The sequence below is a fragment of the Piliocolobus tephrosceles genome, chromosome 15, assembly GCF_002776525.5.
Source record: "Piliocolobus tephrosceles isolate RC106 chromosome 15, ASM277652v3, whole genome shotgun sequence".
In the NCBI taxonomy this organism is placed as follows: Eukaryota; Metazoa; Chordata; class Mammalia; order Primates; family Cercopithecidae; genus Piliocolobus; species Piliocolobus tephrosceles.
Genome location: NC_045448.1, coordinates 30,250,346 through 30,274,480, shown reverse-complemented (window position 1 = coordinate 30,274,480; position 24,135 = coordinate 30,250,346). Strand labels below are relative to the sequence as shown.

The 24,135-nt window shown below is 47.1% G+C and overlaps 2 protein-coding genes across 3 annotated transcripts in view; both read right to left on the bottom strand.

Annotated features, from left to right (window-relative positions):
- Positions 1–10,901: 10,901 nt before the first annotated feature.
- Positions 10,902–11,747, bottom strand: LOC111546030. The gene is given in 3 exon segments (XM_023217288.2): positions 10,902–11,521; positions 11,524–11,549; positions 11,552–11,747. Coding segments are annotated over 3 exon segments (462 nt in total). The 5' UTR covers positions 11,721–11,747; the 3' UTR covers positions 10,902–11,254.
- LBH (LBH regulator of WNT signaling pathway) overlaps positions 10,907–24,135 on the bottom strand; it is a 28,525-nt gene continuing 15,296 nt past the window's right edge. The window contains exon 3 of one of the 2 annotated variants that reach the window (XM_023217289.1): positions 10,907–13,528. In XM_023217289.1, the coding sequence (XP_023073057.1) occupies positions 13,340–13,528 (189 nt within the window). In that variant the 3' untranslated portion in view covers positions 10,907–13,339. The remainder of the gene's footprint in view (positions 13,529–24,135) is intronic. The other variant, XM_023217291.2, reaches the window with a different exon arrangement.

Below are 24,135 nucleotides of genomic sequence, written 5' to 3'. Positions count from 1 at the left end.
CATTCAGCAACAGCAACCCTAAGACTACTGTGGGGACTCCCAGGACAGGATCCTGTAGTCCAAATCTCACTGCTGGCATTGGATAAAGGACAAAGAAGTAAGCCAGGCCTGGGGTGGTTCCGTTGGGGCTGTGTCAGGGTATCCTAGCTGCACTGCTCTCTCGAATCCACTTAGTGAGAACCCCTGACACAGTCTGGGTGTACGGGGGTGAGGCTAGCCAACGGTGGGACAGTAACAGTGGTGAGAGATAGAAGGGCTTCGGGGAAGGAAGTCTTGGTGAAGATTGGACTGGGCAGGGCAAGAAATTAGGGAAATGAGAAATGAAAAAGAGATCTGCGGTAGAGATTACAAAAAATGGAAAGATCTTTTTCAGTTAAGTGTGTACTAAAAACTAGGTGAGGTTTTGACTTCCAAGCTAAAATATGAATCAGATTCACAAGCTCGATAATCACAAATTTAAAGAGAGCATTGGGTGAGGAGGAGCAGGTAACTTAGAAGAGCCTTGGAGCCTTGCAGCAAGAACTGCCACTAACACCAGGGGCCCTGAGCTACTGTTCCTCATCATTGAACAGGGGCTGTAACTCCTAAAAGCAGTTGATGACAACATTTCACATGTAGAAGGCACATGATACATCATCATACCCTTTCTAGGAAGGGTGGGTACATCTATAATTATTCGGATGATGTGGAAGCTGCATGTTTAACAGACAAACTGAAAAATAAATCAGTGCAAAGTCTATTTATATGAAGAAGAAGAATTGGGTGCAGGAAGAAAGGGACAGCAGGCCTCTATAGCTTTACGGCTCAAAGTGTGGTTTTTGGAGTAGAGGCATCGGTGTCCCAGCAGCTTGCTAGGAATGCACATTTTCAGGCTCCACTCAGACCTGCTGAATCAGAATCTGCATTTTAACCAGAGCCCTGTAAGAGTCACGTGCACTGCAGTTTGAGAAGCGCTTCTGCTTTACAAACTTGGTAGAGAAGAGCAAAATCATCCGAAGAGTTTTAAAAATACGGATGCCTGTGTCTCACTCCCACAGATAGGGATTTCATTGGTCTGGCTGAGGCCTGGGCACTGAGATTTTTCTAAAGTTCCCCAGTGATTTTAATGCACATGAGGATTGGGAACCACTCCTGTGTAGCCATCTCAGGCCTAAGGGGCATCTGGCAGGGGGAGAAGCAGAAGAAATGGAGAATGGCAAAAACCTCCCAACCAGGGCAAGTCAGCCCTGGTTTTTGTTCCAAGGGCACCTTGAAGATAAAAGGAAGGAGGTTGCCCTGGGATTCTGAGTTCTAATCTCAAATTTGCCTCCCCCACCTGCCTATGTGTCCCTGAGCCCAGTTAATGCTGGTCAAATAAGGAACAAGTCAACGAACTGTCCTTCTCTGAGTCTTCAGTGTCCTTACTTAAACGTGAGGCTATTTGTTTCCTCTAGCCCAAACATCCTGTTTCCCCTGCCTTTTCTGCCCCGATTCTGCTTTGTGATCCTGCTGAAGTGGAATCATTAGCAGCTTCTGTGGGATGCGCTCCTAAGGGGCATGGGGGCCTGCTTCCGTTCACATGAAGGTCAGACTCAACTATGTGACAAGGACAGAACAGTGGTTACTCTTTGGAGGAGTGGTTGACAGTGAGGGATACTAGGGAGCCTTCTGGGGTGTGATAGCCTTCTGTGTCTTGACCTGTTTAGTGGTTTTAAGGGTATACAAATGTTAGCTGAGCTAGTCCCCCGCAATTGAGCACTTTGTGTAATTTATACTTCAATTATCAACAAAGAATGAGTAGTGCTCAACAGGCCCCTAGGAGAAAGCCAGGTCCTCAGAGTGTTGGAGGGGGGGCGGAGGGGGTGTCCTTGCTCCCAGAGCTCCAAAGATGGTGGTGGGCTACTTCCAAGATGGCGGTGGGCCACTTCCAAGATGGTGGCAAGCCTCGTGTTCTCTGACCTGGGGTTCTTGGCCTCACGGATTCCAAGGAATGAAATCTTGGGCCGTGAGGTGAGTGTTATAGCTCCATTAGAAGCTGTGGGTCACGGAAGAGTACCATGGAACCCAGTGACTAGTGTTCAGCTTGATTGGTCGCTGTTGCCAGCTGGAATGCCTGGGTTTATATCCCGATCATTGTCCCCTCTGCTATGTTCTCAGGCGATAGATGATTGGTGATTTCTTTACCTCCTGTTTTTGCCTAATTAGCATTTTAATGAGCGCTCTTTACTACCTGATTGGTCCGGAGTGAACTAAGTTGCAAGCCCTGTGTTTAAAGGTGGATGTGGTCACCTTCCCAGCTAGGCTTAGGGATTCTTAGTCGGCCTAGGAAATCCAGCTAGTCCTGCCTGTCTCTCACAAGTGCTGGGAGACAGGAGCTGGGGACATTGGTAAGCTTGGGAGCTAACACAGAAATTGGGTAGAAGGTGAGAGAGTGACAGCCAGAGAGAGACAGATGGGAACAGAAATGGAAACTCAGATAGAGAAGGTGCTATGGGACTAACTTGACCCAAATTCCAGGCAGTTGAATTAGTACTAGATGAAAAGGGTGGGGTTTGGACCAATTGTACCTGTTTGCCCTGGGACTTTCCCCCTTCTTAGCACTAAAATTTCTGTGTCCCTTGAAACCTCTAGGCCAAGGTAAACGGGGACATCCCCCTGCTCCCAGGCCCAGGGCTGTGGGTGGCATTTGGATTGCTAGGGAGGAAATGGAGCAGGCCGGGGGGAAGCCACTCACACCCAGCGCCACCAAGCTGTTCCGGAGTAGCCCATGTCGGTGTAGGTAGATGGGCTCTCTCCTCTCTGGCCAGGAGTAGGCTGTGAATCCGCCAAGGGTCTGAAATGAGGCAGTGGCCCCCTGTTTCTCCGCCCTCCAGATCCTACTCCAGCCCTCCCAGGCTTTCCCAGCCATGCCATCTGCCCATACAGTCTCTGCCTTCACAGCACCCGTTAGGCTAGTGTGCAGTTGTTTCTTTGCTTCTGAATATTTCTATCTGGCTTTGAGCCCTTTAGGGGTAAGAGTGAATTTTCCTTGGTTTTGCACACTACTGTAGTTCTACTCAGGGCTAGAGCACCATCTTCTCGGGGAATTTAATCTTAATCTTTTTTGTGCTGAGGATCTTTTTGGCAGCTTGAAGAAGTTTTAATTCCCTTCTCAGAATAATGCTTTAAATGCATAACATAAAATACAGAGAGTTGCAAAGAAAATAAAGTATGCTGAGATATAGCCATCAAAAAAATTTTAGAAACATATTTGTAAAAAAAAAAAAAAGTCAGAAATATCCTTCTTTATTAAAGCTTTACCTAATGAGATCCAGTAGTAGCTATAATTTTGAGGTAGCCATGACTACAAATGTCATTTCATGATACCTGCAACAAGTGTACTGTGAAAATGAAAATACCTGTGATTTGTTATTAGTGACAAATTGCAGGTGCTGCGGACACTGCTGAGGTTTGTTGCCTGCATTCCTATGAACAGGAAATGCTGAATTTCACTTAGTAGTTAACTAAAATAGAGATGCAATTTTTTTGTCCCATCCAATGTCACATGCACCCCTGAATTCTAGGAGCCCCAGGTTAAGAAATGCTGTGTAGGTAGATGGAAGATAAGAACTGTGCTTTGTAAACTGTCGAGTGGAAAGTCCTTGTGAATACTGTTCATCCTTGAGGGATGTGGGTGCTCTTAGGATAGGTAAGGGACGTTGAGAACCAGGCTGAAACTAGATGATTAACCAGCAAACTGTGAGGTCAGAAGCAAACAGGGGACCCTAGTTCCTATGTGTCAGAGCCAGCTACTAATCCTCCGTATGCTTTGTTGTAGTCAAGTAAAAGATAGAGTTGGATATTTGTCCCCACCCAAATCTCCTGTTGAAATGTAATCCCCAGTGTTGGAGGTGGGGCCTACTGGGAGGTCACAGGGATGGATCCCTAATGGTTTGGTGCTGTCCTCGCCATAGTGAGTGAGTTCTTGCAAGATCAGGTTGTTTAAGTGTGTGGCACCTCTCCCATCCCCTTGCTTTCTCTTGCTTCTCTTTCACCACATGACGCGCAAGCTTCTGCTTTGCCTTCTGCCATGAGCGAAAGCTCCCTGAGGTCTCCACAGAAGCCAAGCAGATGCCAGCACCACGCCTGTACAGCCTGTAGAACTGTGAGCCAATTAAAATCTCATTGCTTTATAAATTATCCAGTCTCAGATATTTCTTTAGAGCAATGCAAGAATGGCCTAATACGGTAACGTCTGATGTAGCTCTGCCTTCCACACCATTCATTGGTGTGTGGGAGGATGTGCCAGCTGGCAGGGCTCGGGAACCATGGGGAGCCTGTCTCTTTGGTCTGGAAAGAAAGGTTTGGAGAACAGTGGGAAGTGCTTTTGGGTCAGCACGGGGTCTGGGGTCATAGCCTACTGTAGCCAAAGGAGAGGCTTGTAAGGCTGCTGGGGCTTTCTGCACAGCCCCTGCCTGGGACAATCCTTTGGGTAAGAACTGCTGGGGCCTTGTTTTAAGATGAGAGTCCCCCTGGGAGAGGTGGTTCATTCAGACCTGAAGGTCTTGGCATGAGTGATTTTTTAAAATACCACCTTGTGCAAGAGATCGGGGAGGAAAAACTCTGCAGGCAAGTGGCCCCATGGCTGGCGCCAGCCCGAGTGACCTTGGGCAGGAAAAGTGCCCTCTAATTAGCAATCAGGAAATCAAGGCACAGCACGGCGCCAGGCAACATGACCCCAGCTGTAGCCTGGTGACACTTCAGCCCTCTAGATGGCATGCCCTTGCCCCTGCATGGCAGGGCTGGGACCCCGTGGGTCATTTTTTACCTGATGTCGCTATTGTTGTTGTCTGGTAGCTGCTGCGGTGGGTGCCAGCAGCGACAAACATGCAGTGAGGGTTTCCTGTGTAGCTTCCGCCTCCTTTCCCATGCACAGTTCCCTCCCTCCTCCAGGGCTCAGCAGCAATTTGAAGGCTACCCAGAGCGTAATCCTGACCTTGGAGGAGACCAAGGACATAGTGGCCTTCCCAGGCTTGTCCCCTACACACTGACCACACAGTCTCCACCCTTGGGTGTGCCAGCCCCATTTCCTTTGCAGAGAGGTGTATTAAGCTACTTTTCCTAGTTGCCTGTCTCACACTGCCATGACTTTACTAAGTAAAAGTACTGCTTTCTAGAAAGCCAGATTCCCCAGATCAGTGGCTCTCAAACTGTTTTGACTGTGACCCACAGAAAGAAAAGTATTTTTTTTTCATGACCAAGTACACACACTCATCCACATGTAGGGATGAAACAAAAAAAAAAAAAAAAAAAAAAAATCAGGGAATAACATTTATTCCTCCTATATCTGCTATACTCTGATTTTTCCTTTTCTATTGTCATCCTTTCTATTTGTTTTCTTTCTTTTTAAAAAAAATCCAGTTGCAGCCCACAAATAGATTACTTTCACAACCCCATAATGAGTCATGATTTAGCTTGAAAAATACTGTGCCAGATAACTTTTTAGAATGATGTCTCTTTTCCAAATGGATGAAGGGCACTAGAGTTTATTGAGTCCTTGTGAACTAGGCACTGTCCTGGTTTTTGAGTGATATCCATCTTATTGAAAAGGAGACTGAGGCTCAGGCAGGCTGAGCCCATGTTCTTCTAGCATAGAAGTGGAGGATCAGGGATTCTAGAGGTGTGCTGCTATAGGCTTGCATTGGCTCCCATCTCATCCCAGTCCCACAAAATCAACCATGGTGGGAGCTTTAAACCATGGAAATTGGCAAACACTACAAATCAGGGCTTTTTTTTTTTTTTTTTTTTTTTTTAAATTTCAGAGAGCTGGTTGTTACACATTTTACCAGCACACCATTTGTTCTAATTCTACTCTTTTCCAAAATCAGTGTATATTTTGAAGTCCTCTGACCTCAGCTTCCTCGTCTGTAAAATAACATTAAAAACGTCCACTTTGCAGGAAAAAGTTATACTCGTTGAGCACATTCTGGTAAGTATGGGGGAACAGTGACTGGAAGGAAACCAAAATGCAAATAACTGATACGTTACCATGATGGGATTTGAAAGATGAAGTCCCTAAATTTCACCATCTTTTATAATTTCCATCATTGCTAAATGTACTTTGTGCAAAAACGAAAACATTATGTATATGAAAACCCACACTTTGAGAGAAGTGTGATGAGAATTAGAAGAAATGGAGGTAAACCAGTACTCTGTACTTGGCAGCTGCCAGTAATAGAAAAGTGTGAATTCACAGTTTTCTGACTGCAAACGGCAAAGGAAATACTGCAAATGAATTGCATGTCAAAGTAGGACCTTCTATCCAGGTAAACAGAGAGAAGGGAGTAGTCTAATGAATATTCTGATTCCAAGACTATACTGATGATCATATCACACACAAATCACTAATTTTTGAAATTCTAAAATAAAGGATCTATAGCCTCAAATTTATCTAGTCATAGGTCAGTCACGGTCCCCTTCGTCTGACAGATACCTCTAGCTAGTGGCACCGAGAGAAGACTGAGCCTTATGGGAAGGTGTGGGCTCCAGCTGCTGGATGGTGGCCTCAGCCTGCCTGCAACCCCTTCCATTCATTCCCTCATCCCTGTTCTCTGAGGCCATGTGGAAAAAGTCTATCATCATCATTATCACGGTTATGATGATAAAGGCTGAATTTGTTTCCTATTGTAGCTGTTAGCAAATTACCACAAACCTTGTGGTTTACAACAAATTTATTATCTTACAGTTCTGGAGGTCAGAAGTCCAAAATAGCTGTCACTAGGATAAAAATCAAAGGGTTGGCAGGGCTCCATTCCTCTGGAGGCTCTCGGCAGAATCATGGCCTTGCCCTTTCCTGCTTCTAGAGGTGCCTGCATTCCTTGACTGGCAGTCTCTTTCTCTGTCTTCAAAACCAACAGCATTTCATCTTGACATCTCTCTGACTCATTCTCCTGCCCCCCTTTTTCATTATGGGGACCTTTGTGATTACACTGGGCTCAAAGATAATCCAAGAGCTCCCTAAGCCAAGGTCAGCTGATTAGCAACCTTCATTCCCCTTTGCCAATTAACATTACATATTCACAGTTCTTCAGATTAGGACATGGACATCTGTGGGGGTGGAAGACATTATTCTGTCTACCGCAGTGGGCTAACATTTCTTTTTCTTTTTTTTGAGATGGAGTTTCATTCTTGTTGCCCAGGCTGGAGTGCAATGGCATGATCTCAGCTCACCGCAACCTCCGCCTTCTGGGTTCAAGTGATTCTCCTGCTTCAGCCTCCCGAGTAGCTGGGATTACAGGCATGCACCACCATGCCTGGCTAATTTTGTATTTTTAGTAGATGGGGTTTCTCCATGTTCGTTGGGCTTGTCTCGAACTCCCAACCTCAGTGATCCTCCTGGCTCGGTCTCCCAAAGTGCTGGGATTAAAGGCATGAGCCATTGTGCCCGGCCTCACAATGGCTAACATTTCTTGAGCACTTACTATGTGTCTAGCAAAGTTCCAAGCATGTTACTTGTAATACGCATTTAGGTGTCACCATAACCCTATGAGTTAGGTACTTGTTTTACAAATGAGGAAAGTGAGGCATACAGAAGAAAAGCAACTTGCTCAAGGTCACACAACTAGTAAGAGGAAGGGCTGAGCTACAGATCCAGGGTCCTGATCTCAGAGCCAATGCTCTTAGCAACAATCACCCTTAATAATTTAAGGACAGATGCACAGACTGAATTCTACCTAATTTAATCCTCCTCTGATGATCCAGAAGACCTTTCCGGATATGACAGTGCCTCAGGTCCATCAACATCGACTGCCATAGGCCACCAGTTGGGCAACTTTAAGTGGGCTGACCAGTGGATTTCAGGGGCTGGGATGCCTGGTGAGCCTGCGTCCTTCCCTGAAGGCTTCTCACAATGGGCACCAGTGATTCTGAAACCCACCTTCATGAGGACCCATGAGGCATTGCTCTGTGGTGTTTGCTCTCATCTTTCTCTTTTTCTCTACTCCAGACATTCTAGCTTCATAGATATTCCTCAAAAAGATGGAGATAATCTCTACCCCAGGGCCTTTGCACTTGCTGTCTCCTCACCTGGAATCTCTTCCCAATCGACTCGAAGCTCAACTGTCATTTCAAACAGCTTTCTGCCCAAGGATCCTCTCTTTAAAGAGGAGTCAGGCAGAGCTATAGACCCACCCTGTTGAGAGACCTTCCTCCCTTCCCTCTCCAATGTTTGGTGGGCAGAGGCATTACAGTTCTCTTCTCCTTGCCTTTCCCCTCTCAAGGTGATGAAAAAAAGGAGGCAGACTGAAGGAGCTGAATCTTGTCTTCACTCTGAAGCTCCATTTGTATCTGGTGTCCACAAAGGACCCAAAGCAAAAAGCAGGAGAGAGAAGGCAGAGGTTAGTTCCTTAGCCACTAGACCCTCTAAAGAGAGACAGAAAACATCCTGACTTGTGGAACACCTACAGGGTGCTCAATCTGCACACTCCTATGCAGGAGATATTAGTCTTATCTCCATTTTACAGACAACACTGAGGATCCTAGACATTAAGAAAATGGCCCCACAGCACCTATGGAGGGGCTGCACAGGACTCAAATGCAAGACAGCTCGAATAGCACAGCAAAGTCAGCCAGGTGCCACCCAATCCTTCTCCTTCAGGGAAAAGGAGGCAACTTGGGGTGAAGCAGGAGGGTATTGAAGCAACTGGCTAACCATGAAAAAGAATGATAAAACTTTTTTCCAAACAAGTAATTATTTTGTTTAAAAGTCACATGGAGACAGTGGGAGACAGAAGTGAAGACTCATCTTGCATCACCAGGGGCTATTTTCCTATGGATATCCAATTGTTCCAGCACCATTTGTTGGAAAGACTTCCCTTCCCCCACTGAGCTGCTTTGGCACCTTTGTGAAAAATCTGTCAACCACACATCTGTGGGGCTATTTCTGGACTCTACTCTGTTCCACGGATCTATTTGTCAATCTTGATGCCAACACCACACTGTTTTGATGACTGTAGCTTTGTATTAAGTTTTTGAAACTGAGAACTGAGAGTCCTCCAACTTCATTTTCCTTTTTCAAAGTTGTTTTGGCTAGTATGGGTTCTTTCCATCTCCACATGAGTTTCAGAATCAGATCATCAATGTCTACAAAACAGTTTGCTGAGGTTTCAATTGTGTTGAGTCTATAGATCAATTTGGAGAGAACTGACATTTTAACATTGAGTCTTCAGATCCATGAACATGGTAGTGCTTTCATTTATGTAGGGATTCTTCAATTTCTCTCAGCAGTGTTTTGTAGTTTTCATTGTTTTGGAGGTTTTGCATATCTTGCATCAGAGTTACTCCTAAATAATTTATATTTTTGATGCTAATGTAAATTGCATTTTAAGTGTCAATGTTCTGTCATCTTTTATTTTTTTTTTAAGTCCTGGGATACATGTGCAGAATGTGGTTTGTTACATAGGTATACATGTGCCATGGTGGTTTGCTGCACCTGCAACCCATCATCTAGGTTTCAAGCCCTACCTGCATTAGGTATCTGTCCTAATACTCTCCCTCTCCTTGCCCGCCACCGCCCGACAGGCCCCAGTGTGTGATGTTCCCCTCCCTATGTCCCTGTGTTCTCATTGTTCAGCTCCCGCTTAGGAGTGAGAACATGCAGTGTTTTGTTTTTTTTGTCGTTGTTACCAATATATAGAAATGCAGTCAATTTTTGAATATTGAACTTTGATCCTGCAACCATGCTAAACTCAAATTTATTAGTTCTAGTAGCTTTTTTGTGTAGATTTCATAGGATTTCCTACATAGATGATGTCATCTGCAAATAAAGACAGTTTTCTGCAAGGGTGTGTTCAAGGAGCCTGCATTCTAATAAATTCCATCTTCAGGATGCTGGAGAAAAATAAAGGGGCAATCCATATGAGGAGGGTAAAGTCCTGCCAGTTATCCTTGGGGCAGCAGATCCATTGATCTAGTTGTTTCACTAAGGCTAATGTTAAATTGGGTCATTATTCTGTAAATCCCGGCGGACACCTTCAGCACAAACCACTGGATTTTCTATACTTACCAAGGTTAAGGAACCCAGAAGAGGGCTGGGTGAAGGCAAAAAGGGCCTTGGGTTAGAAAAATGCCCCCAAATCCCTTCTACGAACCACCATTCTCTCACTCTGACCTCCACAAAGCCTCCTGCCTGGTCTCTAGGTTTTCATCTTGCCCCCTCCTATCCCATCTCCATTGAGCCAGGTGGTATTAAAATGTAAAGCAGACCATGCTAGGTCCTCCCCTTAGAATGAAATCTAAACTCTTAGCCAGTACTGAGTAGCCCTCTCGCAAGCTTTCCTCTTCCACCACCCCACCCCATCTGCCAATGCCTTGCCAAGCTGTTCTCCATGTTGGAATCCTTTTCCAATGCCCCCAACTCCCCTCTGCTCCCTGCCACCTAGTACCTGGTTAACTTCTCCTTGTCACTGCTTCCAAAGACCTTCCTGACCCTCCCAATTGATGTTCACTCTCGGGGCATCCCAGTTCGATCCTGCCTTGCACGCACCATATTCGTCATTTAATTTTTCACTAAGGCAGTGCCATGAGAGCCAGGGCCATTGCCATTTGTGACCTTGACCTCTTACCAATGTCTGCCAAGCAGTAGGTGCTTGGTAAATGCTTTACATGATGGCCTGCGCTTGCCACATGCCCACCCACTCACCCTCCAGCCTCTGTGAAGGACCTTCTGATATGTCTTGGGTTTTTCTTCCTTTAGAAGGGTAGTTTACACCTTGGCTGTGGGTTAAATCCCCCCAGTGAATTCTCCCCGGACAAGCCATCAGGTGAACTACATAAGGAGCGTCTCTTGGGACTCCCTCAACTCGGCCTCCTGCAGGACTTCATCTTGCTCCTGAGCTCACTCCATTCCAACGGAACAGGAAGGGAAAAAGGAAACCAGACCAGAGTGGAAAGCATTTTCAAACTTTATTTACAACTGTCACAGTGACAAAAAGTAGTTTGGAAAAAAAAAAAATGCTAGTTTCTCCCTGAGCCTCAAAAAAGAACAGATAGAAGTTACAGGAGGTTCATCTCACAACAGGCATTTTTACTGAAATACTAAGAATTTTTTCAATACAATCAGTTAGAAATACACACAAATTACTTGGGAAAAAAAAAAAAAAAAAGAGGAGGCCAGATAGGAGCTCAGCCACTTGTCCAAGAGCAGCTGGGTCCCCCCAGCAGGCTCCACTGCTGAGGGTCCTGACATTAGCTGTCAGCCCCTGGCCTGCTCAGACTGCAAACGGTCATACAAAGTGGTCTAGGGACCAGCAAAAAGAATAAACCACCCCCATAAACAGACACATACACAAAGTAGATTTGTTACGCAGTTTACAAGCACGTTCCCATCACACAGCAAGACCGGGACAGGTGATTCAGGGTAGCAGATAAGGGAAGACACCAAAACACAGGAATTGAAAAGGCAAGACCCCCGCCTCCGTCCACTAGGGGAGGCGAGGGAATGAGAGTACGGATGAACCACTCTCTGCAGCCAAAACAGAACGAAGCGGGGAGCAAGAGAGAGGAGAGGAAAGCCCCTCTCGGTGCAGGCTGCAGGCCTCTCCCACTTCTGCGAGGAGTTGGAAGAAGTTATTGCCATTGATGTGTGTCACACAGGCAGACAACAGAGGGAGGAAGCAGGGGGTGCCGGCGACCATCGGCTTCCCAGAACGGAATCCCGCGGACTGCTGTGTCCACAGCACACCCTCATCCTCCTGCCCCGGCATCCCCAGAGCCACAATGACCTTGAGGTATTAAATACAGCTATATACACATGTCCAGAACTGAGGGTCAACCTGGACTGACTGGAGACCTGAGGGGACAAGCTGCGTGCCTTGGTTGGCCGAGTTTAGCTCAAAGAAGGCTCTGAGTCCACCTCTTGGCCACACGGTACTGCTCTCGGGTGGACTGAAGCATTTGTCCTGCAACCTGCTGCTTCAGATGGCTCTTAGCTACGATAAGAAATGCTAAGTCCAAATGCCAACTTTCTCATACAACTGGTGCCCTTGCAGGAAGGAGTGGGAGGTGGGGAGGGATGAGGAACACTGTTGAGTAAGGACAGTGCAGGTCCCTTGCCATGCCTCCCTTCTGCCCTTGTCCAGGAACAACATGGGGAGAAGCCAGGGACCTCATGGCATCCTTTAGTCTCAAACTCGATCCCAAGGCTGCCACGAGAGCCTTGTCCCCACCACGCAAGTCACCTCCCCAACGAGACACAGAAAAAGCCACGTCTGCTCTCCACTTGGCAACCACAAGAAAAACAGACCAAGAACCCCCACGGGTGTGAGTACTGTAGCTGGGCAGACTGGCGGGAATCCACAGCTGAGCTGGGGACCCATGTGTCCGTGGCTGCTGTGGCTGGGGCAGGGAAGGTGGCGGTGAGGAGGAGGAAGGGCCAGCCTGGGAGAGCACACCCACTCCATCCTGGGAGCAAGTCTTGGGAGGGCAGCAGTTGAGGGAGAGACCTTCATGCCAAGTGTCCACCCTGGGGCTTCCAACAAGGGCAGGAAGTGCTCTCACTACTCCTAAAAAGTGCTGGGAAGCAAAATGGATATATCAGGGAGAAAAGCTGAAAAGCACTGCCTCTGAAAAACCAATCACCTTGGCTATGTGAGCCTACCACAGCTGGGAGCAGACAGGCCGTGGAGAAGAATGGGGTGACCTTTCCTTTCCTGCACATCACCCCCAGCTGGCTTTGCAGGCAGCCAAGGGCTCCTGCTCTCCTTTCCTCTCCTCCCTGTCATAGACCAACACACCTGAAATGAAAGCAAAGGGTGCGGTGGGTGAAACTGGAAAGAGAGATGAAGAGTTTGTTTTCTGATGTACCAGCAGCCAGAGTGAATGTCTGCTGAGCGCATCCTGGCTGCAGTTCTCTGCTCAATGTTTTCTTAAAAACATGTATTTTTTTCTTTTGCCTCATGTTTGTTTTCTTACCCCAAATGTTCCTTGCTTGCTTTGCACATGCCCCACCTCCCACCCACCAAGACCCATTGGAATCCCACCACTGCCTCTACCAGGCTGCGTGAGTTCAGATAATGATCTCAAAAACAGCACTCGCTCCCCCCACCCCCTAACCCCCTGGCCCTAAGCAGCTTCCTTTCTCAGAGGGCCTTGCAAACTGTCAGAGGGCTCCACTGCTCGGCAAGTTTCAAAAAAAAAAAAAAAAAAAAAAAAAAGGACAAGAAAAGAAAAGAAAACCAACTCGGTGATCTGCAGCTGCAAAACAGAAGCCTCGTTTGACATTTTCAGAACGATTGTGGCTCACTCTCTTCTTCCGTCATGATGGGAAAAACACAGTTCAGGAACAGATGCTGGCTGGTATGACCCATGGGAGTCCACAGGGACTCTACTGCTCTTTATTTTCTTTCGCTGTCTCTTCGCAGTTGTCTTGCTCATCCTCCTGGACCAGGAACTCCTCAGGGGGCCACCGGAGCTCCCCGCTCTCCACCTCCCCTTCTGTGGGTTCCACCACTATGGAGGGGAGGCGGTCCTTCAGTTTGCAGCAGCGGTCAAAGTCTGACGGGTCTGGGAAGATCTGAAAGAAAAGCAGAGCAGGTGCCTGGTCATGTAGATATTTGAAAAGAGAAATTCCATTCCTTCTTTGCACATCCGTGTGGCATACTGGGTGCATGCTGTAGGCCAGGGACTGTGCTTTGCACTTGGGAGGCTGTGGGGTATATAAGGCGGGAGCCACGGGGGAATATTCTGGGGCAACATAGGAAACTGTCCCTCAGTCAGACTCTGATTCTAATCCTGAAGCTGAAAGTTTGGGGGCAGTGCCACTGAGTTTAAAGGCTGATGTGACTCTGTTTGGACTCTGTATTTTATTTTCAGATAAAATAATCCCAAACCATGTTATCCACAGTAAGTCTGGTCTCTCTCTGCAGGAAGTATTTTACGCCAGCAGTGCAAAGAATACAACAGGTGCCATAGTATTAAGTACCTCCCAGAATAATTATTGGCACTAAGTGAGCGGGCTACCAGGTGCTATACATATATCACTTCCAACCCACACAGTCATACTGAAAAATAGGTGTTGCTAATGCTAGCTTAAAGAATCTCAGGCTTGGAAGAGTAGGTAGTCCGAGATTAGACAGCCTAGAAATGAGTGAGGGATGGGATGAGATTGAAAACTGGGTCTGGGCTGCACACGGTGGCTCACAACTGTAATCCCAGCACTTTGGGAGGCCGAGGTGGGCGGATCAAGAAGTCAGGAGATAAAGATCATCCTGGCTAACACGGTGAAAACCCTAACATGGTGAACTACTAAAAATACAAAAAAAAATTAGCCAGGCATGGTGGCGGGCGCCTGTAGTCCCAGCTGCTCGGGAGGCTGAGGCAGGAGAATGGCGTGAACCCGGGAGGCGGAGCTTGTAGTGAGCTGAGATCACGCCACTGCACTGCAGCCTGGGCGACAGAGCAAGACTCCATCTCAAAACAAAACCAAAAACAAAAACAAAAACAACTGGGTCCGTTCGATTCCCCTGCCCCAACACCAGCCTGTCCCTCAAGTAGACGGGTCCTGATCCCATTGCAACTGTAAAGTCAAAGCCAAATCCTGATGAAAGGCATGGCCCCCAGTCACAGGTGGGCTGGAAACAAAACCCAAGGATCCTTTCTTTTTCACCTGTGAACATTCCTGGCTTCTTGCCAGCTCTACACCTGAAGGACTCTACTTCTTTTTCCAGAGTCCCGTCCACCAGGCTTTGTTTTTTAATGCCTACTCTGTGTCCTGCCCAGAGCTGGCAGAAACCCCAAACCTGGCTATAAAATCAGGGTCAAATCTGGCTCTGCGGATTCCCTTTGCACACACTGCCCTGTGACTACAGCTGACCCAATTCTTTGCCCAGCAGTTTAAGTACTTAATCCGCTGGGCTGCTGGTCCCTGCCATTCACAGCCCTCAGTGACACACCCCAGAGCTAGAGAGAGGAGCTTCTGTCTGCGATGCTGGGCTCACAGAATCAGGCACTTGGCACCTTCACAGCCATCTCGTCCCACCTCTCCATTTGGTAGATGAGCAAACCAAGGCGCCAGAGGGGTCAGGAGACCTGCTCAAGGTCATACAGTGTGTTCATGGTGCAAGAAAGGAAAGCAAAGCTTTCAGTGGTGGAGACACATTTGAAGAGATCTAGGGGGCTGCCTGCTCCTGCCTGCACCTTGATCCAGATGGGGACAGGCCCATGGCAGCAGACAGGAGTCCTCCACTACCAGGACAAGGAAGAAAGGCCCTTTTACAAACTCAGGCCTTCCCAATTCTGTGGTGCTCTGAGGGTGCCCGGTCTTACTGCATCCCAGCCCCAAGCAGTGCTGCCCCAGCCAAGTCACACTCTCACCACATCACAGGCCACGTGGGGCTTCCAGGAATCATAGGCCTCAACGAAGCCTTCCCAATCCCTGCAGACGAGTGATTATTAACCATTTATCCAATAAGGCCTATTGCTGGGGATTAAGCCTTAAGCCAGCTGTACAACCAGGCATCATTAAAGACTTAATGAGGCTCATAAAAGGTATCATAATGGCAGCCAGGAGGAAAACAAGCCCAGGGACTGGCTGGGCCAGTGTGGGTCACGGGGGCAGGGGGACAAGGACCCCAACTCTGGGCTTTGTCTTCCTGACCTGGCCAGCCTAGAAGTTCTGCCCTCGGACGGTGCTGTGCCCGGACGCGCATGTGCCGAGCGAGGAGCGGCCACGTGGGCTTTTTTGGGGGTTTCCTCCTTTCTTGGGTGAAGTCAGAGCCCCCCACGGGCTGTGAGTACACAAGGCACCCTCCAAGCATGAGCTTTGGGAGTGGGTGAGAGGGACCCCGATGGAGGGAAGTCCACTACAGGTAACAAAGCTCTTTCAGACGTCACCTTGTTCAGGGCTCACTGTCACCCTAGGAATAGTAAGACCCGGGACTCTGCAGGTCACATGGCAGAGCCAGGATTCAAACCTACATCTGCTGTTTTCAGTGCCCGAGCCTTCTGGAAAATGGATTAGGCTGCTGCTGGGTCTCCGCCCCATTTCACAGATGGAAAACTGAGCAGGGAGGGAGAGCAAGACTCTGGGCCTTGACTGCCCAGGCAGCTGTCAGTCAGGGCCCCAGCCCAGGAGGTGAGCTTCCCAGTCCCGATGCTTGTTCTAAACCTTCAGGATCCAAGACAGCACCATAAGCTGTCAAGAGGAGAGGGGCACCTGCCCTGTGCAGAGCCTGGCCCTGCCTCCATCCTCTGACCTCACTGCCAGGATTGTGCCTGCCTGTGCCAGGGCCACATTGCCAGGGCTGGGAGAGTGAAAACCCAATTCTAACTATGATGGCCGAGGAAAAGCAAAAGGCATGACAAGCAGGGCAGAGCCAGCAAAAGGAGGCAGGGGAGAAGGGGGAGGAGGAGGGGGAGAAGGAGAGTGGTGGGAAGCATTGGATTTCATTTCAAGCTGGAAATAGGTCTTTCATTAAAATAAGGAGAAAAATCTAATGATGATGATGATGGATGAAATTTTTGCTGAGCAGAATCTCAGACCTCGCAACAGTTCTAGTCACCACCCCCAACTTATCCACAGTTTTGCTTTCAGTTACCCATAGTCAACTGCAGTCCCAAGATAGGTAGGTACAGTGCAATAAGATACTGTGAGAGACAGAGACCACATTCACATAGCTTTTGTTGCAGTATGGTGTTATAATTGTTCTATTTTATTGTTAGCTATCATTGTTAATCTCACATTAAGTCTAATTTATAAATTAACCTTTATCACAGGTATGGATGTATAGGATAAAATGTAGCATATGTGGGTTTGGTATTATCTGGGCTTTCAGGCAACCACTGTGTGTCTTGGAACGTATCCCCCAGAGATAACGGGGACTACTGTAACCCTATTTTGTGGATAAGAAACCTGAAGCACAGAGAGGTATGTGACTTGCTCAAAGCCACGCACCTGGGAAGTGGCTGAACTGGGATCCAAACTCAGACCTGTAGGACTTCAAATGAAGCGTTCACTTGATAACAAGGGTAAGCCACACAACCCAGGCGCTCACTATGTCCTTGACCACCATTGTATAACTCTAGTCAAGTCCTCTCAACCCCAAAGGCCTCAGTTTCTCCTTTCGAGATGTGAGGTGACTTTCTTGTCTCACTAGATGGGTACAAGTTCTTGGCAAATATAAAGATGATAAAATACTTTAAGGACATAAACAAAATTAAAACTATAATGTCCTCTTTGGAGCAGTTTCAACAGAACTACAGTAAGCATCCAATCTCCAAGCAAGAGGCAGTCATACACACACAGTAATTAAAATAATTCCAAACAGCGCCATTCGTACTGAGAACTCCACAATTAAGTCTTTAAAGTCCTTGGAAGAAGTCTGAGAATTGAACTTCTGATAGTGCTTACTGCCAGAGGACTTTGCTCCCTGAATTGCTTGAAGCAAGCACTGTTTAAAAAAAAATTTTTTTTTACAAAGCCTGTTAATTGTATTTTTAAAAATTTCTATAATAATCAAACCCTTCCATCAGAGATCTTATTTTATTATCAGATTATACCCATTTGGGCCTCAAAAGTGTAGCTCTCTCCAAACACAAAAAGTAACCAGAACCAACAGAAAGTCTTGCAAAATGCTGCTGAGTAATTTGCCAGCACAATCTTATCTCTGACAGCTGCTTCAGAGGCTGACCCCAAGGAGGTCAACATTTTTCCACTAAGTCATGCTTTTTAATCATCTAGGCAGCAGAAAAATGAGAGGTTGCAACTGCAATTTGATGGGTGGGGAAGGCAGTGGAAAAAAGGACTTGAGTCAGACTTGCCAAGCACATGACAGGTAGGGTTGAGGCGGCAGGCCAGCCAGGCATGCTGCCTGCCTGCAGGAACTGGCAGGGAGTAAAGAACTGCCCCTGTTCCCAAAAGAAACTGCTTCTGGTTAAACCTCTTACCCCTAAAGTGCTCCTTCTCTCTGCACTACAGAAAGGCATAAACAAACACAAATCATTTTCCCTTCTCTCTATGGTGCTCAGAGCCATTTCCCACCCTCAGCCCAGGCTAGGGCAGGTCTAGAAGCATCCACGGCCAGCTGTGATTCTCCCACCCCTACAGCTTCCTCCCTCTGCCAGCCCTGGACTCCACATCCAGCAGCCACATTGGGCTGCCAAAGCTGATGGCTGAAATGAATCGAATGGACACCAAGTGTTATTGGTCCATTCTCATGCTGCTATGAAGAAATCCCCGAGACTGGGTAATTTTTAAAGAAAAGAGTTTTTTTTTTTGAGACGGAGTCTCGCTCTGTTACCCAGGCTGGAGTGCAGTGGCACGATCTCGGCTCACTGCAAGCGCCACCTCCCGGGCTCACACCATTCTCCTGCCTTAGCCTCCTGAGTAGCTGGGACTACAGGCACCCACCACCAAGCCTGGCTAATTTTTTGTATTCTTTAGTAGAGACAGGGTTTCACCATGTTAGCCAGGATGGTCTTGATCTCCTGACCTTGTGATCTTCCCGCCTTGGCCTCCCAAAGTGCTGGGAATGCAGGCATGAACCACTGCGCCCAGCCTAAAGGAAAGAGGTTTAATTGCCTCACAGTTCCACATGGCTAGGAAGGCCTCAGGAAACTTACAATCATGGCGGAAGGGGAAGCAAACACATCCTTCTTCACAAGGTGGCAGGAGAGAGAAGTGCCGAGCAAAGGGAGAAAAGCCCCTTATAAAACCATCAGATCTCATGAGATCTCACTTACTATCACGATGAGAACGGTATGAGGGTAACCGCCCCCATGATTCACTTACCTCCGACCAGGTCTCTCCCACACACGAGGGGATTATGGGAACTACAATTCAAGATGAGATCTGGGTGGGGACACGGCGAACCCCTATCACCAAGTTCCATCCTTTGCAAATGGAATGAAGCCTCGACATTCACACACACCATGAACCTTCCCAGGTCTTGCATGCCCCACAATGTAGAAAAGTAAGCACCATTCTTGTCTCCTTAAGCTCACCCTCAGGCCCAGGATTCTCTGCTCCAACAGCCTCTGCTGTTGGTCGGTCAAACAAATGCCCTGGGCTTCCCTGGAACATCCTGCTGCCTTCACCATCCTCATACTAAATCATCAATCCAACAAGGCAACCACTCACCACAAAGGGCCAAAGTTACTTAAATTGATGTTTATATTATATCACATATAAATTTCTGTTAATAAAAATTAAATAAAAAGTTAAGCCACCTTTCTTATTTTTTATTAGTTTTTTTTTTTCTTGAGATAGGGTCTTGTTTTGTCATCCAGACTGAAGGGCAACGGCACAATCTCGGCTCATTGTAGCCTCAACCTTTCAGGCTCAAGTGATCCTCCCACCTCAGCCTCCCAAAGTGCTGGGATTACAGGCATGAGTGCCTGGCCATGGTGAGGGTGAATTTTACAGGGGCTACCTCTTCAGAGGCATACTTTGCCTGGTGGCCTCCAGTCCCAACAAGCCCCGGCATTTAGGGAACTCAAATGAATTCACTTGAAAGGTCAAGGGAGCTTCAAGACTTTGTAGCAAGATAGTGGAATTTCTGGCTGTACAGATCAGTGCTGTCCAATAGAATGTTCTACGTATGGAAAAGCTCTCTATCTGCCCCATCCAAGACAGTAGCCACTTGCCATGTGTGACTATGAAGCACTTGAAAGGTGGCTCAAATTGGCCAGGCACAGGTGGCTCATATCTGTAATCCTAGTACTTTGGGGGGCTGAGGTGGGAGGATTGCCTAAGCCTGGAAGGTTAAGGCTGCAACAAGCAGAGGCTGTGCCACTGCACTCCAGCCTGAGTGACGAAGCAAGACCCAACCTCAAAAAAAAAAAAAAAAAAAAAAAAAAAAATTTACTGACAGTAAAAAACAAGAATGGTGGCTAAAAGTTTATATTTTATTTAATTTTTATTAATAGAAATTTATATGTGATATAATATAAATATCAATTTAATGTAACCTTAAATGGCCCCGTGTGGCGAGTGGCTGCCTTGTTGGATAGATGATTTAGTATGCGGACTACGAAGGCAGCAGGATGTTCCAGGGAAGCCCAGGGCGTTTGTTTGACAGACTAACAGCGGAGGCTGTTGGACCAGAGAATCCCGGGCCTGAGGGTAAGCTTCTGGAGACCAGGAATTCCTCAGCAGGCTTCTCGCTTAGGCATAAAAGTTGTCAGTGAGCCAGTTCCCACCCAGTTCCTGTGTCGCCCATGGAGGAGAACTGAAAGGCAACACCAGGGCTTCAAAGGCCCCAAATTTGGGGAGCTGGCTATCAACTGTCTGCCTGCACGCCAGGTGACCTAAACCTGCCTGCCCCTGGGGTGGGAGAGGAGAGAGATGCCTGGCACCTGGCATGGAAAATGTGAGCAATTCTGGTCAGAGCTGCCCTCCCCTGAGTGTGCATCTCTCAGCCATCATCTCTGACAAACAACCTGAGCTGGCCACAAAGAGGCTGAGGGCTCTGCAAAGAGCCGAGAGATGCTCATAGGGAAAGCGGACACCAGCAGGTAGAGGAGATGAAAGGTGGTTAACAGGACGCAAAGGGCTAATTACCAGCTCTGCAAGCTGAGACCTCAGGAGCCTGGACATCTTGCTCTTTTTCTCAAGGGTGGAAAGAGGAAAGAGGAGGGCCGGGGGTGGAGAGGGAGGGGAGAGAGCCTGAGATACATAACCAAGCTAGCTCCCTAAGGCACTGTGGACAAAACCACACAGTAAGCCTCTACCCTCTCTTGTTGCAGAGAAATAAGAAAAATCAGCCCAAACCTACTCAGGAAAATTGCTCTTCCCACAGGCAGACCACAGAGTCTGGAGGATCTGGCTTTTTCCTCGCCTCCATCTCTTATTATCTCTGTGACCCTGGTCACATCATTTTATTGCCTCAGCCTGAGCTGCCTCCTGAGTAAAATGAGAAACCCATTTCCACTTTACGATATGGTTGGCATGGTCACAGTGCTGTGCCGTGAGAGCCAACACAGTGCCTGACAGGCTCATCGAAGCGGTGGCCCATTCTCCTCCTTTACTCCTCTATAATTTGGGTCAGTGCTAATGCTGATCTTGCAGGGCTTTGGAGAGAATCAAATACAGGTATGTGTGAACATGCCCTGTAAACTCTACCTTCCTAATGATGGTTCTTCCTAGGTAAAGCTGGGGTGGAGCATTTAGAGTGAAGGACCAAGAGGTCAACAGCTGTAGCTTGGGACAGGAGCAAATATGCAGCACTCCTGAGCTTGTGCCCACAAATCCTAGGCCAAGTTCTTTGGAGAAACAGCTGCAACTTGATCACTTCCCTCCCAGTGCCTCTGTTTCCCCAGGGCATGGGTTAGGCCTGCCAGAATGCAAACCACGCCCTTGTCACCACCCCAGCCCTCACCGGAGGCCTTCCTCTTCTTCTACCTCTTCCTTCTACTTACTCCAGGGGCCTGCCCCTCAGCTTCCCCAAGTCTGGATTTCTTCTCCTGGAGAACAGCAATGAACTGCCTTGTGTGTTCCTGCCTACGAGGGGCTGGCTTATAACAATGGGCAGATCTCTACCAGCATGCTGCTCTGCCAAGGGATGAATGAACAAGCAGCAGCTAATTCAAATAAAAAACACACCCGTTCTTTGCCCCCTAATAATGTGTGAAGGCAAGAAATTCAGTTTTTGAAATACCTGCCTCCTGCTATTTTATTATCATCATTATTATTATTTGCATTTTACTGGCTTTTCCACGTGGAATGTGGCTAATAAGAACAGAAAGAATTGTAGCAAAGGGCAGCAGGGCTACTAACTAGATGCAGGGAAGGAAGAATATTCTCCAGTCTCTACTCAAAGAGACTTGTCCACTCACTGTCCATCTTTAAGACTCTCATCTTCCTTAAATCTCCCCTGGACTGGGGTTATAGAACATCTACCTTACTCTATTCTGCCTCGTCCTGGTGCCTCTAATCCTATAGAGGACTTAAGCAAAGATTTAGGGCTTATAACAACTGCTAGACCTCCTTCCTTTGGATCAAAGATGCTTAAGCCTCCAGCCTTGAAACTTGAAAGAAAAGGAAATCCTTTGGATAAACACCATCTTTCATAAACATCTCTCGAACACACGCCCATCCTGCGAGTCAGGAGTTCCAAATTCTAATTAATTGCACTAATTTCTACTGCTAACTCTGGGTCCAGTAGAATGAGGAAGCTTTTGGAATGTTAGAGAATTTTTTCAAAGTTCTCTGGGGCAGTGAGAAAAGACTTGTTATCAGGCACAGATAACAAAAGACAGTTTTCAGGCACAGATGACTTCAAATATTCATGACTTTTTGACAGTATCATCATTACCTTCTTGAAAAAAGATTGGCCCCCTGTCACCTCCAGGCATCTGCGGGTGGCACATCCCTCTCTCTATCCTCCCTCCACTGGTACTACCCAAATGTCCCATGGTCACACCTCTCTCAGCTGCCATTTCTAACTATCCCCTCATTCTTTGTTTTGGAAACACAAATCTTGAATATTTAGCCTGTCCCATTGCCTTCCTTCCGTTTCTTGTCTGGTTCTCTTTCTAACCCCCACCATGTAGCTTCCAAAAACATCCCTGGGTGGAAACAAATCTCGAAGGCCTTCCTTGCAGTCCTGCCCCATGGCCTTCGCTCCACTTTCATTCCATCTCTACCCATTCTGCAGTACACGACCAGGACAACTCACTTTGTCCCCCCGACCCCCAAAATTTTTTTGCCCCACACAAGAAGTCTTGCTTGATAGTAGCTCCCATAAAAGAAGCTTGGAGATTTTAGTTGATCACAACTGCAGCACTGAGGCTAACAACTGAAGCAAACAGGGCTATATTCCTAGAGGTATATGCCTTTCAATGAAACCATCTATGCTAACAGAGGAGCTGATGGTGCTGCTACCCTCTCATGAGGCATATTCTATTTAGCCTAGGACAGCCATTCTCCAAGCTCAATTGCCAAGATCCTTTCAGGGAGGGAGCCTCCACGGAGGTAACATATTTGCATAGTACTACTAAAGATGTCGTTTGCCTTTTCCACAGTGTTAACACTTGCACTAAGGGTACAGAAAGCAACAGTGGAAGAAACTGCTGGCACCTTGGTGAGAATTAACATAGTGGCAGCAAACCATACTTGCCATCATCAGTTGTTCGCCAGCTCACCCTCATGATTAAAATGAAAGCAAGCAAACAAAAAAAATTAATGCCCTTGATGAAGCAGTAAAAAGTAATTTGTATTAAATATTGACTCCACCACATGTCACTTATATATGTGACACAGTGAAATGGACAGTCAGCCCACAACATTTCTGCTGCTGACGGAAGTACAACAGCAGTCGTGAGGAAAGCGGTCATGTGACAGAGTTGCCAGCTGAACTAGCCACTCGTGCCATGCAGCACCATTCTTCTTGAAAGAATGACCAACAAATTGTAGTTATTCCAACTTGGGTATTTGGCAGACATTTTCTCAAAAATGGACAAAGTGAGCCTGTCAGTTAGAATGGCTGACAGTATTTATCACTAATGATAAAAATAGAGCTTTCAAGTGAAAATTAGAATTTTGGAAAAGTTGTATCAGCCACCATGAGCTTGATAGCTTCCTAATGCTTGAGATCAGTGGAGACATTAAGAAATGTGATTTTATGATATCGTATAATGAAACAAGTCAACATTTTGAAGACCTGCATAACTCAGTGAACCCATATTTTCCAAATGATCAGAGCATTACACTAAGCATGAGTAAAAGATGCACTCAATGTGCAAAATAGACTAATTAATTTTAGTGTACAAAAAGGTCACTGATAAGATTTCAGATATCACATTGCCACTAACATTTAAGAAACTACCACTTGTTGGCTGGGCACAGTGTTTCACGTCTATAATCCCAGCACTTTGGGAGGCTGAGGTGGGAGGACTGCTTGAGGCCAGGATTTCAAGACAAGCCTGGGCAACAGAGTGAGACCCCATCTCTACAATCAAAAAAAAAAAAAAAAAAAAAGCCAGGCATGGTGGCACATATCTATAGTCATAGGTACTTGGGGAGGCTGAGGCAGGAGGATTGCTTGAGTCCAGGAGTTGGAGGCTGCAGTGAGCTATGATCATGCCATTGCACTTTGGCCTGGGTGAAAAAAAGGAAGGAAGGAAGGGAGGGAGGGAGGGAAGGAAGGAAGGAAGGAAGGAAGGAAGGAAGGAAGGAAGGAAGGA